Below are 18,631 nucleotides of genomic sequence, written 5' to 3'. Positions count from 1 at the left end.
TGTGTGACTCTTGGTTATGGTCCTGTGCAGTGCCAGGAGGTGGACTCAATCCTTGTGGGTTCCGTCCAACTCAGCATATTCTGCAATTGAGAAAAACACATTGGTGATATCAATTATGCTGCCTTTGACTCCAGTTTGTACTGAAGTTCCAGCATGTCCAGTACAGCAGCACTTAGTGGTGTGACTTCATTCAGGCCATGATAATCTAGTGTTAGTCTCCATTTGACTCTCACAGGCCTTATGTGGCTATAAAGTGTGAGTGGGTCCTGCTGATCACTCCTTGGCTCTTCAATCGATGAATAGGTTCTGGATGGAATCAGGGAGTCTGGGTCAGTGCGATATTGCCATGATCAGCACCTGTTGTTATTTGACCTACAGCAATCCCACAACAGAAGGGTCCTCTGAAAGACCGGGCAAGGCAGACAGCTGCTTCATTTCCTCCATCTCCAAGGCAGCCATACTGACAGCCCACCGGTGCCCTTTTGGATCCTTGAAATACCCTCTTCTGAGATGATCTACGCCAAGGATGTACGGAGCTTCTAAACCAGTCACAATAGGGTGTTTTTGCCATTCATTCCCAGTCAGGCTGATCTCAGCCTCCAATACAGTCAGCTGTTTGCATCCCCCTGTCCCTCCAGAAATACAAATGGATGCTGTCCCTCCAGAGCTTGAGGACATTAGGGTACACTGTGCACCAGTGTCTACTAAAGCCTTGTACTCCTATGGGGCTGCTGTGCCAGGCCATCAAATCCACACAGTCCAGTAAACCCAGTTATCCCTCTCTTTCACCTGGCTGGGGGCAGGACCCCAAGAGTCCTGGTCATAGGATTCTCCACTTCTTGTAGAAATGGATTAGAATTTCTTTCCATACGATTCCTTTCTGCACCAAAAAAACTCCCTTGATGGATTTATCAATCATTCGCTGTACACATTGAAACAGACAAGGCACCATTATGAGAACTATTACTATGACTGCCAAAATGTATAGGCCTGTTGTAAGACATTTCTTTACCCAGATGCTAAACCCCATCCACTAAACAAATTATCCAGCCAAGTTCCATCATTGATTCTTATTTTCGATACACCCTCTTTAAGTTGTTGTATGCTCTTGTAAATAGACTCTGAGTGGTCAGACAGATTCATACAGCACATCCTCTCAAAGTCTTTGCATCCATGTCCATGGGCCAGCAAAAGAAAATCAATGGCTGCTCTATTTTGCAAAGTTGCATGCCTCACATTTTTGACATCTGCTAAGAGGCCACTTAATGCAAGGGATGTAGCATTAGATTGTTTACTCAGCCAACATCCCAACTGATCCAACTGGTGGCATAAGAAGAGATGTTACAAGCCGTTTTCCATAGCCCCATGGGGTAAAATCATCTCTGCATTCTGGTCCATATTGATGAGGAGTAGATCTTTTTTGTCTGTGTCTCACGTTGGCAATTGTCTTCATATTAGGAGTAAATAATGTAAGCTCTCCCAAAGTACAAGGACCACCCTTAATGTTTGAAGGGATAGCTTGCTATGCTCTGTCTCCACATACGAAAAACATTCCTCTTGGTAATTGCAGAGGAATAGAGCTAGGTGCAGATGAAACTACAAAAGTACTATTACACCAAAAGGAGTGGTTGATATGGAGAAACATCTCTCATCAGTGATTGATTAATGTTTGTAGAATGGAACTCAACACAGAATTTCACTTTTACAGAACCAAGGATTTCCAATTCTTCAGGTTCATCAGAGGTTTTAGGAAGATAGGGAGTCCACCATTCCCATGTATTTACTGGGGTATAGTGTTCCCAAACTTTTGATCCCACAAAGGTACCTTGTAAGGCCCTGTCAATCTTCTCTGGGATTGGCCAATTCTCTATTGGAACATTGACTAGACAAGTTGAAAATGGATTTTCTGGAGTTGTGGTAGACAGACATAGAGTATCCAACCCTGAAGCATTAGCTAAAGTCACCTAAACATTGGTCTTAGGTTGATCAACCGGCAAAGCTACTCCACTGAAAACAAACAAGACAAACAAAGCAAAAAACAAACTTTAAATTTGATTAAATTTCATGTTTGCTGAAAGTTCTCTTGGCAAAAGACTCCTTCTCAAATCTCAATCTCTAAACGAATTTGTAAGAATATTTTGTATTTCCCAATTTTTCTTTAACTTAATCTAATGATGAGGCACAAAAATATTTTATACCTTCTTTAAATAAAAAAATGAAGATTATTTGCCAAAAGATCCTTACAACACATTTGCTTATGCACTCTTATATCAGTCTAAAACCTAAAATTTACAGCTTTAACAATAAAACAAAAGATTGCAGGTATGGGCTGTAGTCTCTGCGAAGTTCACATCTGCGTACTCTCTTCTCTACTCGTAGAGTTGTCAGCTTCTTTCTGCGCATGATATGGTTTCACGTTCTTCACAGGAAGCCACCTAGGTCCCATACCTGTAGAAACACAAGCAAACCCTTTTCCCCAGGTTATTAATGGGAATGGACCTTCTATTTGTCCTGTTTCTGGATTTCTAATCAGAACCAAAGGATTTTCTCTCAATTTTGCATGTGTGCTATTAGAGAAATGCCTAATTATTGGAGGATCAGGCTCTGTAGAAGAACTATTCAAAAAGTTATAAGCATACAAAGCTTTACTTAATCGCATCTGTGATGTTGTGCTAGATCTCCCTTTTGCTGATCTAAAATACGCTTTAAGGAATGATGTGTCCTTTCTACAATTGCCTGACTCGTGGGCGAATAAGGAATGCCAAAAGTATGGCGAACACCCCAATTCATCAAAAATGTGGCTACTTTCTGGGCTGTATAAGCAGGACCATTATCTGTTTTTATTTCTTGAGGCACCCCCAAGGAAGTGAAAGCTTGCAAAAAATGCTGACACACATGATTTGCTGTCTCTCCTGTGTGTACAGAAGCAAAAACTGCATTGGAAAATGTATCCACTGATAGATGGATATTTTTATATTTTCCAAAGGACGGATATTTAGTGATATCTGTTTGCCACAATTGCAAACTCTGTAGCCCTCGAGGGTTTACTGCTCCCATGGAAACAGGGGGCTGCACCAGTTGGCAATCTGGGCAGGTATTTACAATTGCTCTAGCCTGATCTCTGGAAAGACGAAACATTCTCATAAGAGCTTGTGCATTCTGATGAAAAAAGGCATGACTCAACTTTGCTTGTTCAAAAATATTTGGCAAGGTGTTCACTATGGCAACTGTTAACTTATCAGCCCTGGAGTTGCCCTCTGCCAGGAATCCTGGGAGTGAAGAATGAGCCCTAATATGGGAGACAAAATATTGATTAGTTCTATTTTGCACAAGTGTATAAAGACATTTAAGATGACGATACAGAGCATTATTGCTAACATCCTTCAAAACTGATCCTTCTATTCTCTTAACTATATTAGCAACATAAGCAGAATCTGTAATCAAATTAAAAGGCTCCGGGAAAAGATGAAATGCTCTAACTACTGCTGCAAGTTCTATTACCTGGGTTGAACCCTCTACTATTTGAATATTCTGTTTCCATGTTTTAGTTTCTGGGTCTTGCCACATTACACCGATGTGTCTTTCCTGATCCATCACTAAAAATTGTCACAGCATCCAAAGGCACTTCACTTAACAGTGGTCTTTCTCTAAAGCTTAATTTTGCCTGAAATAATTTATGACTAGGGAAATGAATAGAACAGGTACCTGGATAATTCAATAATGCTATCTGAAGTTCTTCTGAGTTTAGTAATGCCCAATCAAAATATTGCTTCTTCAGAGGCAAATAAATTATCGCAAACTCTTTGCCTGCCTTAGTTAACAACCTTGACCTGCCTCTGATTATAATCTGAGCTAACATTTCCATCGTTGTGAAGATTGTTTTTGGAGATCTGTAAGGCAAAAAACCCCATTTATTATCAATAAGGGATCTTTGGCAGAAGCATCCCATTGAAATATAAGACCATACAATTGCATTTTCCCCCCCAGCACTGCAAGGAAGAATGGTTGTGAATCTACACAATGATGTGCTTGTCTTTTCTGTAAAGCCTCTGTTACTCTGTCAAGTGCCTTTAGAGCTTCAGGTGTGAGAGTTCTTGGGGATGTAATGTCACAATCTCCCTTTAACAAATCGAAAACTGGAGCAAGTTCATCATTGGTAATCCCTAAAGTAACTCTAATCCAATTTATCTCTCCAAAAACTGCTGCAAATCTTGTAAAGTATGAACTTTAATTCGAAGCTGTATTTTCTGTGGCCTTATTGACTGTTCTGTCATTTTCCATCCCAAATATTTCCACGGTGGAGTTTGCTGTATTTTTGACGTAGAAATCTCAAGTCCAGCCCTTTTAATCTCTGTTACAACATTGTCACGAGCTTCCTCCATCTCCTTCTGTGTTGGTGCTGAAATTAACAGATCATTCATGTAATGTAGAATCTTTGCTTTAGCATGTTTTCGCTTAGCTGGAGACAAGGCTTTTGCCTAAGATTTATTTCTCTCTGCTTATCAGCAGAGCAAAGCCTATTCATATCTTCAAGGTTTAAATTAAATTCATCCACTGATGGTAAACATTCATCCTGAGTTTGCACATCTGCTGTGCTACCGGCAACCCTCCGAGCTGTCATGGGGGCATCCATCTTTGCTTTCATCACTTCCGAAGATGTCATTTCCTGAGATGTAATTTCCGGGGACTCCCGCCCTCCGGCACTATACGTCACTTCCAAGGGCTCCCCCCTCTTGTCTTCACCACCCCCCCTTTTGGGTGCAATATCACAAGCAGCCGGAGGGGGCGACTGTGAGGGAGCTCGTGGCGCAGTTAAAATTTCGGAGCCACTATTAATCACCGAGCTGTTCAACAATTCTATCACCACCCGGCAAGCAGGGATTAACATAGCCACCGCCTTATCACGTTTCGAAGCAAGATCGTAAAGTCTAGTTGCAATATCATCCCAAACTGATTTAGTAAGAAGAAGGTCAAAGTCAACGTCAGGGCAATTACGGAAAACCCAAAGCAATAAATTTTTCACTTCTTTGCTGGGAAGAGGCTCAGAATGTAACTTCAGCAAGGCATCTAACTTATTATAAACATCCCTTTGTTCTTTTGAAATATTCTCACCCATCTCTTAACCTCCCTGGCCCCTGCCTTCACTCAACGTTGAAGACAGTTCTCCTACCGGCGTGCTTGGGAGAAATCGGCCCGCGACCCTCCGTTAAGCTTCCTTTCAGCTTTAACTCCCGCCAGATCACCCTTCATTTCAGGGTTCGGCTAACTCACGTCGACCGGGGGAATCCTCTTCTTCCTACTCCGACCTCTGCGCTGTAAATCCGCCGCACACCGGGCACCACTTGTCACTTTCTCGCGCTTTCACGTGTCAGAGGAAAATAACTTTAAGGGATGGGACTATGCAATTACACGAATTTATTGTTTAAAATAACAAACGCATCAGTCAAGACGTGAGATTTTACAACACCTCCGAGTAATGGTGACTAGTCACAAGATTTAGGGTTACATCGTAATTTATAACTTTCTAATCCAATAGATACTTAAAACGACACTTTGTTTTGGATTTATGACTTATCACCTGTGGCACTTCTCACTGCAATGCAGCTGTGTCTTGACCAATAACTTCTCATGTCACATACAGATGTCTCTCTTATACCATCTACATTCTTAACTTAAACTATATAAAACCACACTATTATATTTTAAAACCCTTCACCAAAACACCCAGTGTACAATTTGACTTGTAATTATAGGAACACAAGTTTGTAATCCTTTTGCTTAAAGTCCACAAATCTCTGTCAATTAAGCCAGACCTAGTCTCTTCCAGGGTTGTAAATCAAAGCCTCCTTTAATTGCAGGAGTTTCTACTCCTCTGTCTCCCACACCCTGTGACGTGTACTTTCCATATACTCTCTTTTGAGAGAAAGAATGCCTCCTGTCAATCACTGAGATGTGGGTGCATACAGGTGGGGAGTAGGACATATTCTCTCTGAATTGCTGGAACTCCCGGATCAGATTATCTGATAGTTTCTCCACAACCAAGATAAGGGAAGAAGAAATACTGTCTTCATATTCCTGGATCTGACAAATCTCTTCATCCACTCTTGGTGGTACATCATCTTTTCAGATTAATATTGCCAAGGGGTTGGCATGTGCCATTGGTGCACTTTGTGCAAATTTCTGCCACATGGGTCATAGGCATAGGACTTCGTCTGGATCTGTGGGGAACCGCGCATTGGGTTATAATAAATCATCTCTTGCATGGCTAATTCCCTCAGGTATTGGATACCTTTATTGCAGTCCATTTGCCTGGGTGACATGGAATATCTTCCTTGCAGGATACCTTTCCCTCATGCTTGACAGGAGCGGCCTCCAGAGGCTAAGGTCTTGTGTCTTTTTCCCCCATCACTTTGTCAATGCCTGCTTCCTTAAAAAGTGATCCCAGCTGCTTGGCTTCCTTAACCTCTAATTTCCAAACTGCTAGCCCCATTATCCAAGCATCAGAGCAGCCAGGTGGTAATATGCTCACCTAAATCTTTTCATATCTCCCACAGCTCACTCAAGGATATGGATTAAGTGGTGATTACCTCTTCTGTCTCTTCCTCTTGTTCCTGTGTTAACCCTTGTGTAATGGAACTGAAAATGGCCCTTGTGATAGCCCTGCTGTTTTGCTCTCTTCATTCTCCTTATTTTCCTTTACTAAAGCTCTTTTATGAGATGACTTTTATGCACATTTCTTCTTGTGTATAGGGGAGACTGATACCAGCACAACTTGGTTCTCTGATTCAGCTGCAGGGCCTGTTGCTGGAGTTTGAATAGCTGCAGGGCCTGTTGTCTTATTGTCAGATCCAGAGACAACATTTTTCCCCCTGAGGGTACTGCGTAGTGGTGAACATGGCTTGGTAGGCCTGGGGCAGGCCCCAGCACATTGCAGTGATTTGTGTCTCTCTGGAATTGCCAGGGTGACACCACACCTCTGAGGTGCTCACAGGAGTGAGAATATATGAGAGCAACAACTCTGCAGACACTAAGATCAGTGGAGAAGGAGGGGGAGAAGGTGCTTCAGGTGCCAGAGCAGTGATTCTCCCGCAACCCATGGTGAAGGCAATGGTGAGGCAGATTGTGTCCCTGCATCCCCTGGAGATTACCGGTGGAGCAGATATTCCCTTGCAGCTCCTGGAAGACCCCATGCCAGAGCAGGTGGATGGCCAAAAGAAGGCTGTGACCCTGTGGGATGCCCTTGCTGGAGCAGGGTCCTGGCAGGGACCTGCAGACCCATGGAGAGAGGAGCCCACACTGGAGCAGGTTTGCTGGCAGGACTTGTGACCCTATGGGGAGCCCACACTGGAGCAGGCTGTTCTTGAAGGACTGCACCCTGTGGAAGGGACCATGCTGGGGCAGCTTGTGAACTGTTGCCCATGGGAAGGACTCATGCTGGAGAAGTTCATGGAGGATTGTCTTCTGTAAGGGGGACCTTGCTACGAATGGAGAGAGAAAGCTTAGACAAGTCCTGCCTTTGACTCAGATTTCTGGCAGTAGCTCTGTTTGGGGCAGCCTGCACCCCAGATTGCTCTCATTCGCAAGTTCTTAATGGCCGATTAGGTCTATTACAAAATGAATTATTTATTTAATAGACACAAATTTAACAGACATAAGACTTTAACAGACTACGTACTACACAGGAATAAAACAAAAAGAACTACTAGTAGATAAAATACAGTGCATGATAAAGGTACCTATATTACAGTTAGTGAAGAAATAGTATAAATTAGTATTCAGTGTAACTTACCATCAAATTGGTGATGGGGTACACATAGAATTCTTCCTCTCAATTCCTTGGGAAGGTATCCGCAGAGTTCGCATCTGAGCTCGTGGGAGAAGTCCCCTGCACGTTTCCACAGTGTATGTAGGAGGCTTCTACCTCTGTGAAAATTTGTGTAACTTTTATAGTTGTAAAAGTAGTGCCTTTTCAGTCAGAAATCTCTGGCTTATCTCCCCATATCTGTTCTCACACCCAGTTGTTTATTGGGAGTTCTAGTCCCGGCACCAGAGGAAGAAATAACTCACTATCTCATGACACTTACTAGTCAGAGAGCTGGCCTGGGTTATCTCATCACTTCACATGGGGGAGAGAACATCCGGAGCTGTTGCACCAACTGCATATAAGCTCTTCTGTGGTAGGGGGGATGTCCTGCCACATACCCCATGCTGGAGCAGGAGAAGTGTGAGGAGACCTCCCCCCGAGGAGAAAGAAGCAGCAGAGACAATGCGTGATGAACTGACCACAACACCCTTTCCCCATCCCCCTGTACCGCTGGAGGGGAGAGGAGGTAGAGAAAACTGGGAGTAAAATTAAGCCCAGGAAAAAGGGAGGAGTGGGGGAAAGGTGTTTTTAAGATTTGATTTTGTTTCTCATTATCCTACTCTGATTTGATTGGTAATAAATTCAGTTAATTTCTCCAAGTTGAGTCTGTTTTGCCCATGACATTAATTGGTGAGTGATCTCTCCCTGTCCTTATCTCAACCTGTGAGCCTTTTGTTGTATTTTTCTCTCCTCTGTCCAGCTGAGAAAGGAAGTGATAGAATGGGTTTGGTGGGCATCTAGCATCCAGCCAGGGTAAACCCACCACACTTTATTTTTCAAAAGTACAATTATGGCATTTCCAAGTAAAATATTTTATAAAAGGTGCTTGTGGAAAATGGAACAGAACTAGTGTTTACCCAGGTGTCATGGGTGAGCAAGCATAGTCCCGGAAGTGATGTTCTTGCAAAGGGGTGCTTACAGCTTCCTCTGTAACCTGACAGAACCTATCAGCTGGCCAGTTTGAATATGGGCAATTCTTTAAGCCACTTAAAGTTGTGACCGCCTCTGTGATCCACACTTAAGAATAGGAAACTCCAAGGCAGAGGCTCTGTCTCGTTTCCGGTGTTGGGACAGGTGGCTGCGGGCCCCGTGCAGGGGCCAGTGGGCCCGGCCAAGGCCCTGCTCGGGCCAGGCTGGGCCGGGCCATGGCCATCCTGGAGCCGATGGGCCCTGTTCCACCCGTGGAACCCCCCCCACAGCCCTGCTATGTGCAGACAGGCGGTTCCCCCTCTCCAGTGCGGCCAAGATTCAGCTAAAGATGCACTGCTGCCTGGCAGAGATCATGTGACCAACAGCGATAATCTTCATTCCAGCTGCAAGGCCTAGGTGAGATTAACCCTTTTAGTGCTGTGAAGAGCTGAAAACCTGAGGGAAGAGAAAGGAGATGCTTAAAGCTGAAACTCTGTTGTGAAGCTATGATATATCAGAGTACCCGTTGTAATTTCATGAAGGCATGGGGGGTGGAGCGTTCAACTTGTGAGCAAAAGCACCTGCGCTGAGATAGGCAGATTCTGACGCAGCTGTAATTTCATGAGAAGTTTGAACAGGGAGAGATGGAAGCGATGAGGACTTTTGCTCCAAATGGGAAAGGAGAAAACCTCAGTTCCTAGAGATGCTCCCAGAGATAGTCCTAGAGATGAAGATGAGGAAGACTCTTTGCTCCCAGGGAAGGAGAAGAGCCTCTGTTCTTAGAGATGAAATGCTCCCAGAGATGGGTGAAGAGAACTTTTGTTTCTGAACGGCTCAACCTTAAAATTGTACCCCAAAAACCTTCAAGAGTGGACCCTCAAAAACAGTTGTGGGAAAAGCTGCAAGTCATGGGGAGGGACTCGCATGCGAGCAGAGAACCAACCTGGGCGGCTGTCTCGTTGTGATAATGTTTTCATAGCATGGACAAGAGAGACTCCTCTTCCTAAATGGACTGAAAAAGGTTATTATGGAAGTGATAAACAGACTGAGCATCTTAAGGGTTGTCTTTTTACATTGTCAGTGGGAGACGGGAGGAAGGTGGGGGGAGAAGAAGTGTTCTGAAGGTGTGGTATAATTTTTTTTCTTTTTTTAGGTCTGTTAATAAACTTCTTTATATTCTTTCAAGTTTGGTGCCTGCTTTGCATTTCTCCTAATTCTTATCTCACAGAAGGTAAACAGTAATGAGTATTTTGGACCAAACCACTACACTAGGTTTGTACAGTATGTTATTTGGAGAACTAATACTGAAACAAGTTTCCTATTTATGCCTATTTGCTCTGGACCATATGGCTATCCAGTACCCTATGAACTAGGAACTTAATAATATATACACATGCATATATATCTATAGATATATACACACACACACTTTTTTTCCCCCAGATTGCCCTTTGAATCCTAAATCTAGATCTCCAAGAATGCTGGTCATTAAAAAGAGCAGTACAAAAGAACTGCAGATACCTGGATTCCCTGTAGTAGGAAGTCTTCATTCACAGACAGTAAAGAATGGAATTGGCACAAGTATTTATAAAGGATTAATCCCTAAACCTGCTACTTCACCCGCAAAGGTGAGTCTTGGATAATGGTGAAATGAACAACGTTGAAAAAAATAATGCTCTAATTCTGAATGTGCTTATTTCACCCCTGAGAGTTCCATTCCTAGAATATTATGCTTTCAAATCTTGCTAAGTGCACAACACCCCAAAAGTGAATAGAAACACTTTTTCTCATTTTTCTTTTTAAACTATACTGTAATTGGCTCTCTCTGTTTCTCATTTACTTTTTTTTTGAGAAGTGCAAGAGCTGTCCAAAGGAGAGTGAAAAGGATGTTTTTAAGTTAGACAATTGAAATACCATTTGTATATATGCTTTTAACAGAAATACAGATACCTAGTGGAAAACTATAGTTTGCAAATAAGTACCTCCAGAATTTATCCCAATGATTGATATAGATGCACTGAATTGTTTGTAAATTTAACTCTATATAAAAAGTGTAAACAGTAATTGAGAGATGATTAATTGCTCATAAACAGTCTCTTTTCCACAATAAAACAGGCATTTGCTCTAAATTATGGTTGTAGTTATGATTTGCTTTTCTTTAATTATTTTTTCTAAATATTCCTGAAAATAATCCTATTGTAGTTAATGGCTCTCTAAATTTTTGTTTAAATTTTTGTTTTGCCTACACAGTGGAAAAGCCAAGCAAAAGAAAATAAACTTGGGAATCTGTTTTCTCATGAATCAGCATATGGTATTGGCAATTTCAGTCCTCTCAAATCAACTGCCAAGGCATTTACAGTATCACAGAATTCAATAAAAGAGGTAAAGCAGTGTCTGTAGTTTTTATCAAATCTATCAAATTTTAAATTTGGTTGGATAACTGGATCAGTAAGCTTTATGCAGAATTATATTAAATAAGTTTATTTTTGTGGAAGCTAGTGTGGGAGAGAGAAATATGGAGCGTACATCACTGGCCTTTAAGCACTGCGGTATTTGCTTTGTAAGTTTGATTTGTAATAAAAGTGGTGTATTTGGAAGTATAACCTGGTAGATTTAAACTTCAAAATTGCTAATAGTGTGAACACTTTAGAAGGTTCACTGTTTGTTAGCAGGGCTTCATAAACCCTAATATCTGGGATTACATCTAAGAACTGTATCTCCCCTCTACTTTTGACTGTGGATATATATGAAACCAGAAACTACAGGTGCCTATGAGTCTGTCTTTTATTCAAAGTTTTCTAAATGAATAGACTTATAATATTCTTTCTTTTTTTTCTGACCTCCCCTACATTAGTGTAATCGGTCAAATTTGTCATCTTCTATTGAGAAAGTTGGTCAGCCTCGTTTAACAAAATTGACAAGAATGCGGATTGATAAGAGTGAATTTTTGAAAGCATTGAAACAAGATAGAGTGGAAGAAGAACATGAAGATGAGAATCATGCTGGGCAAGAGAAGGTAGTTTTGTTCATACCTATTGTAGATCCAGCAGTAACAGTTCTCAGACTGAACATAAGCTACTTTTTATTTGGCTGTAAACAGCTGTTAAGTCATGGTCTTGATCTCTAAATGAAGGAAAGTAGTTACCTTTTGATGAATTTTTTTAAGTTGCTCCAAGTACTACTCTTTCTTCAGTACTTCTTAGTTTCTTTTTTTCTTTCTGCAGTATCTGTTCATACATGTTAGAGACAGATGTGCCTATTAGCAACAATAAAGAACACTAACCTAATCTTTGTGGAGGGCAGTGTTTCACACCTTGGCTGTTAGTTATTCTAGAAAACAGTTACTGGAAAAACTTGTTTTTGCTTCTTAAACCATTTCCTTTCTAATTTGAGTGTTAAGATAGCCAAAAGCTCTCTATTCTTGGTCTAGTCATAGGGGCAGTAGTTTGATTTATACATATATAAAGAACCTGGTTTTACTTCCTAATTGAGAACTTGGAGGTCTATACTGTGTATAATATTGTGTCAATTTTCTTTCAATTTGAATCAGTTTATGCAGTGCATAGCTGGCACCTGAGAATATTTTTGTCAGTGCTACCAGCCACCAACAAACCATTAAGCATAGCTATCATACATAGTCCAAGTGAAGAAATGTAATTCATTATTCAGGATGAGGTGATTAGAAGCCTGTTTGCTCTGAGTGATTTAAAGTGTAAACAAAAAAAGGGACACAAAAATCAGCCAGATAACTAAAATAAGTGGTTTTGAGGAAGGGTTATTCAGATACATGATAAAAAAACAAAACAATGCCAGTGTGCACGGCTCATAAAAGTAAAATTTACTTTTCTGACCCTGTTCCTATATTGGGCAAAATAAAATTTGCTCTAATGGGATTGTACAACATCTGTATGTGTCAGTTGGGAAAGGTCTTCATCTTTCCGTTAGGCATTTTATGACTGAGCACCCTGACATGGATGTTGGGGAAAATGCTGTTCATCTGTGTTTAAGAAACACACAAAATTTTGATTTAAAATTTTAAAAATCTTGGGAAACACTGTCTTGAGCTTCAGAATTCTGAACATGAATTTGGTGAGAATTTCTGTTCCTGAAATTGTCTTGAGTTCTTAATATGTTCATGATACTTATGTCAAATACATTTTGTTGTCCCTGATTTTCAGAAGCTGTGTGTGTGTGTGTGTGTGTGTGTGTGTGGTGTTTAGTAGTGAAAATTGTAATGTCCTTGGGCAGGTGTATGTATCACATAGCCTGGAGTTATTGAGTAAGTGCATGCATCCTCTTCCCTGCCTTTGTTGTTTCACTAAGACGTGTGAAAAGATGCTAAAAAAATAATGTAACTAATAGTTGTCCTACTTCTAACATTAATTTTAATGATTATCGATAGAAAACATGATGTGCAACAGTGCATAGGGAGATAACCGTGCAACAGACATTTATGACAGGATACTGTTGATGGAATTTTAAGGCCTGCAGTGACAGATTTCATGTCTGAAATAATGAGACAAATTGTGATCAGCAGCTGAATCATGATTGGAAGATATTTTTCCCTAACAGATTAAAATAGTTTAATATTTTTATTAATTTTATTTGAGATATATATGAGATGCATTCTTCAGGTGTATGATTTGACAGGTGAATATATGTTTATTAGGTACTTCTTATGAAATTCTTGCCCAGAATTTCTGAAGACAGCACTGTGACCGGGAGGGAAATGACGATGGATGGTCTTGATTGTGGACTCTGAAGTATGATTTTGTACAAGTGCAGAACTGGCTGGTTGAGCAATTGCCTCCTGTTATGGATAATGCTGTTATGTGCCAAGTTTAGGGATTTCATTGTCAAAAGGGTGTTAGCTAGATAATGTTCATACTACCCTCTTTGTTTTGACAGTTGGTAAGACTTCTATTTGGCTCATTACTAAATAAGAATTACAAGTTGCTGAATGAGTAAAGTTAAAAGAAATATCTCTCATTTATAGGATTAAATAGCTTTTAATATTTGAGTGAGCCTGAACAGTCTGCTTTCTAAATAAACTTTCTTTCTAGTTCTAATTTCATGGCTAGTAAGTTACAGTTGCTGTAACAACAGCCTGAGAAGTTGTGATACATTCAGGGAAAACTGTTGTCTGAATTTAAAGAGCAGTATCTTAACTTATAGAAATAATGTTTGAATTTTAAGATATGTTTGAAAATTTGTAGAAAACAGTTTGAGACCGAGCATGGGAGTTGATTTCTACATTACTTGATTGGTGGCATAACTTAGGATTTCTGTAGTATCCAGGTATTGCAAACTCTAGAAGTATGAACATAATTACCCCCAAAGTAGTATAGAGCATCTCCATTTAAACAATTTAAATTAAACAGAATCACTGAATTGAAGCATTTGCAGACATTTACTTGGGAATGAAATTTACTTTTAAACTTTGTAATAATAATTATTATTAACAGGATGATGAGTCCTTTAACTTGCACAACAGCAACAGTCCTCATCATGTGAGAGATATAAACCGAAACTTTGAAAATGAAATTCTGCAAGAGAATGGCAATGCTCAACAGATCATTCACTCTTCAGCTTTCCCTCGGGCAGATGTTCTTTCAAGCTCACTTGAGGCAGAGCATAGGTATGTACTTTATTACAATATAAAGGGTGTTCCTTTATGGTAAGTGATTATGTCTTAAATTCTTAATAGTTCAGAGGTCAGAATCTGAAAACTGAGAACACATCAAATGTTTAATGAATAGTGTCAAAGCCCAACTCTCAAACATGTACTAATTTAACATGGAATATGCTTTATACTAGACTTGTGTCGTGACATCTTAAACTTGCTTTACTAAAAATTTGATTATAAATTATAATTATATATATTTCATTATAAAGAAATAAAGCAAACTACATAGTGATTTCATCCCTCTGATTTTAGTCTGCATGTTTAGGAAAAACAATGCATGTAATTGTTATTTTTATTAATTATACTTTAAAAGCTACATCTTATATAAAACTCCAGTCAGTTTTTCCTCATTGTTAAAGAAAATAATTATTTCTGTAGCTACTTGACATTGTCAGTGTATTGAGTCTGGCTGAGCTGGAGTTCATTTCCCCATAGTAGCCATCCCAGCGCTGTGCTTTGCATTGGGAGCTGGAAAGGTGTTGATAACGCACCCATGTTTTGGCTACTGCTGAGCAGTGCTGGCACAGCATCAGCGCTGTCTCTCCAACATTTTCCTCCCCATCAAGGGGCTGGGAGTGGACAAGATCCTGGGAGGGGACACAACTAGGCCAGTTACCAAGCTGCTGGAATATGATGCAGGAGTGCTTTGAACCACCTTCTTCCATGTGGCCATTGTGTACAGGGCATCCTCTGGATATTTAGGGATATCACTTTTTAGATCACTGTAGCTGACTTCCAGCACTGCTAATTCTCACAAGTACTGGATACCTTGGTATGCAGTGGTCCACTTTCCTGGGGAGTTCACAAGATCTTCCTTAAATGGATATCTTGCGCTCATGCTTGAGAGATGCTGTCTCCAGAGGCTGCAAATTGATTCTTCTTTTCCAATTCCTCTTTCAATTTCCCGATCTTTAGCAAGGGATCCCAGTTGTTGGGTTTCATGACTTTCTAAATGCTGACTGTCGGCCCCATTATCCCAGTATCAAAGCAGCCAAGCAGAAATCCACTCACCTGGCTGGCGGCTGTAATCTTTTTGCAAGTTTCGAAGTTCTGATGAGGTCTGGGACCAAGTAACTTTGGTTTCCTGTTTGATTTTTCTCACTGTCTTAGGTTACAATGTAAGATGTAACCAAAAGTATGTATTCTACCACCATCTGTTAAAACCAGGTGGGGCAGTGTTCTTTATCTCTTCCATGACACATCCCTGATAACTCCCTCTGGAGGGATATTTTTCTGTTAATGGGCTATCAAGCCTCACTGCATGACTCATAAAATTGCATCATCACATTGTGAGATGCTCCGCCCAGAGGGAGGAACCAAGCATTCCTACCTGGATATAATCTGAGGTTTGGAACACCACAGTCTACCCTTACCTGCTGGGTTCCCAGAGAACAAGAGCTACATAACCACTACTGGACCTTCAGAGGAAGACCAGACCCTTCTACAGGATCACTGCTTCAACAGAACCACATCTATCACTTCAGGAGGACTGCAGCCACCATTTAGTTGGACTGCTACCACCACCCTGACCAACAGGGTGTCAGGTTGTATCCTGACTCTGTCAGTGTTTCTGTACTATGGCATTTATTTTAATTTTCCTATTAAATTGTAGTTCTAATTTTGAGTCTCTCACTGGTTTGCTTTCAAACTAGTACATATTTTGGTGCCCAATGTGAGGCCAGTCCTGAGAGAAGTCAGAATTACAATTTTGTATTACGGAAACCACCTATTCACCATGATGCTCAACATGCTTACATGGGTCTTGCAGAAGAAATTGAAAAGCAAATCAGTGACTGACAAGGAGGTGCCTGGACCTCCGCACCCAGCAGAAGAGACAGAGCCAGAGATCATCACTTGCTCTCTATCCCTGGGTGAGCTGCGTGACCTGAGGAGGGAGTTCACCCATCAGACGAATGAGTCCATCTTGACCTGGCTGCTCTGCATTTGGGACGCTGCAGCCAATGACACAATTCTGGATGGAAGTGTGGCCAGGCAACTGGGATCCCTGTCCCAGGATGTGCTCATTGACCAGGGGATCTGGAGAACCCAGGAAACTCTCAGCCTCTGGTGGCAACTGCTGGCAAGTGTAAGGAACAGATACCTTTGTAAAGACCTCCAGGTGCACCAAGGAAAATGGAGCACAATGGAACAAGGTATCCCATGCCTAAGGGAATTGGCTGTGCTGGAGATCATTTTTGCAAAAGACGAGAGATTCCCCAAGAGCGCAGATGGTGTCCAGTGCACGTCACAAATGTGGTTGAGATTCGCATGGCTTGGACCAGAGATGTACTCCTGTTACCTGGCAATGCTGCAATGGAGGGAAGGAAAGGACAAGGTGGGCACATGTGGTGGCCGGTTAGCCTGTGGTACAAGGGACAAAGATAGCCCACTGGTAAGACAGTCCCTAGTACCAGAAATTCCTCCCCAGGTTAGGGTGAGAAAAGAAGCTTCTCCCAGGATGCTCTGTTCTGTTATGCTAATCTACCCCAGTTCTGCTTCCCTGGTTGGCCCATGGCCCCTCCTCCCCCTTGTTACCTTATATGTCCCATGCCCTAGAAAGTTCTCCACTTCCTGTTCCCCCATTGGCCCTTGCCACTCCCCCAGAGTTTCCCTATTGGCTCCCATTCCCTAGTCCCACCTGTGTACTGCCCCCATGCCCTCAGATCATTGGTCTCTGATGCTCACCCTGCTCCCGTACTTAAACCTGGACCCTCCATTGTCTTTTGTCTTCATCCCTGGACTCCTTCACGGTGTGGCTGCAATAAACCTTCATCCGTGGAACTCTACACGGAGACCCTTTCTGCCTCTTTGCCGTTGACTCATATTACTGGAGCTATCCGTTTGTGTGTGCACGCGTGTGTGAGTGTGTGCTGGTCCTGCCGAGCGGCTTCGCTAAAGAGACGCTTTTGGAAGGTCACAGCACCTCATGCTACAGCACAAAGCTGCAGCGCCCGGCTAGCGATAGGCGCATTGGTCAACAAGCTAAGAATTTACGAGGACACTGTCACCGCCCCGTTACTCAGCCATGTTTCATCCAAAGCTGGCTGAGCATGTCCAGAGCTTGGAAGAGAAAATTGAAGAGGGCCACCAGAAACTGAAAAAGGAGCTTAAGGAAGGAATTTACCAAATCTCACCAGAACCAGTAAGAGTCTCTACCATCAGGAGCAGACGCCCCCCAGCCGGGGAGAGAACACATACTCCGCAAGGTAACCTCTGTTTTTTTCCTTCAGGAGCATGGCGAAGACATGAGGAAGTGGGATAAAACCCACCTCCTCCTTAGAAGCCCAGGTACGTGAACTAAAAAGAGGAACAACTACTACAAGAAACTCATCTAGAGTCAATGCTGCTCCAATCTCTCGTGGACAGAACCCCAGATGGTATAGGAATGATAATATGATTGATTCTCTTGAAGGGACCTCAGGAGCATATTCACCGGAGGGGAGCAATGTGTACCATGACCAGGAATAGAGGGGCCCTGCCTCTAGCCAGGTAGAGGAGAGGGACAATAGGATCTATTGGACTGTGTGGATCTGATGGCCTGGCATGTCTGACCCACAAAAATACACAGCTTTGGTTTACACCAGCACTCAATGTACTCTAATGCCATCAAGGTATGTGAGAGTAGAATTAATTTCTATTTCTGGGGTGACAAGAGGATCCCAGTAGCTGACAGCACTAGATGCTGAAGTGAGTTTAACTGGGAACGAGTGGCAGAAACACCCCATTGTGACTGGCCCAGAGGCTCCATGCATCCTTGGCATAGACTATCTCAGAAATGGGTATTTCAAAGACCCAAAAGAACATTGTTGGGCTTTTGGAAGAGCTGCTGTAGAGACAGAAGACATCAGACAACTGAATACCCTGCCTGGTCTTTCAGATGACCCCTCTGCTGTGGGACTGCTGAGAGTTGAAGATCAACAAGTACCAATCGCCACAGCAACAGTGCACTGTCGGCAATACTGCACCGACAGAGACTCTGTGGTCCCCATCCATAAGATGATTCGTAAACTGGAGAGCCAAGGGGTGGTCAGCAAGGCTCGTTCACCCTCTAAGAGCCCTATATGGTAAGTCCAGTGGAGAATGGAGACTGACCGTGTGTAGCAACATGTCCAAACTGCCAAAATTACCAGATACCATCTATGGGTACCGGAGTTAACCCCCAGGGCCTGAAC

At 42.0% G+C, this 18,631-nt stretch overlaps 1 protein-coding gene across 1 annotated transcript in view; it reads left to right on the top strand.

The window, feature by feature from the left end:
- The window catches only part of LOC309584593 (vasculin-like), a gene marked incomplete at its 3' end in the record, with an annotated part of 137,337 nt that overhangs the window by 102,530 nt on the left and 16,176 nt on the right, over window positions 1–18,631 (top strand). The window contains exons 6-9 of the mRNA XM_082300687.1: window positions 10,217–10,401; window positions 11,024–11,155; window positions 11,628–11,789; window positions 14,239–14,411. Of these exons, the coding sequence (XP_082156813.1) occupies window positions 10,217–10,401; window positions 11,024–11,155; window positions 11,628–11,789; window positions 14,239–14,411 (652 nt within the window). The remainder of the gene's footprint in view (window positions 1–10,216; window positions 10,402–11,023; window positions 11,156–11,627; window positions 11,790–14,238; window positions 14,412–18,631) is intronic.

The sequence above is a fragment of the Coloeus monedula genome, assembly GCF_965178545.1.
Source record: "Coloeus monedula genome assembly, chromosome: W".
In the NCBI taxonomy this organism is placed as follows: Eukaryota; Metazoa; Chordata; class Aves; order Passeriformes; family Corvidae; genus Coloeus; species Coloeus monedula.
This window is presented reverse-complemented; position numbering and strand designations above follow the sequence as displayed.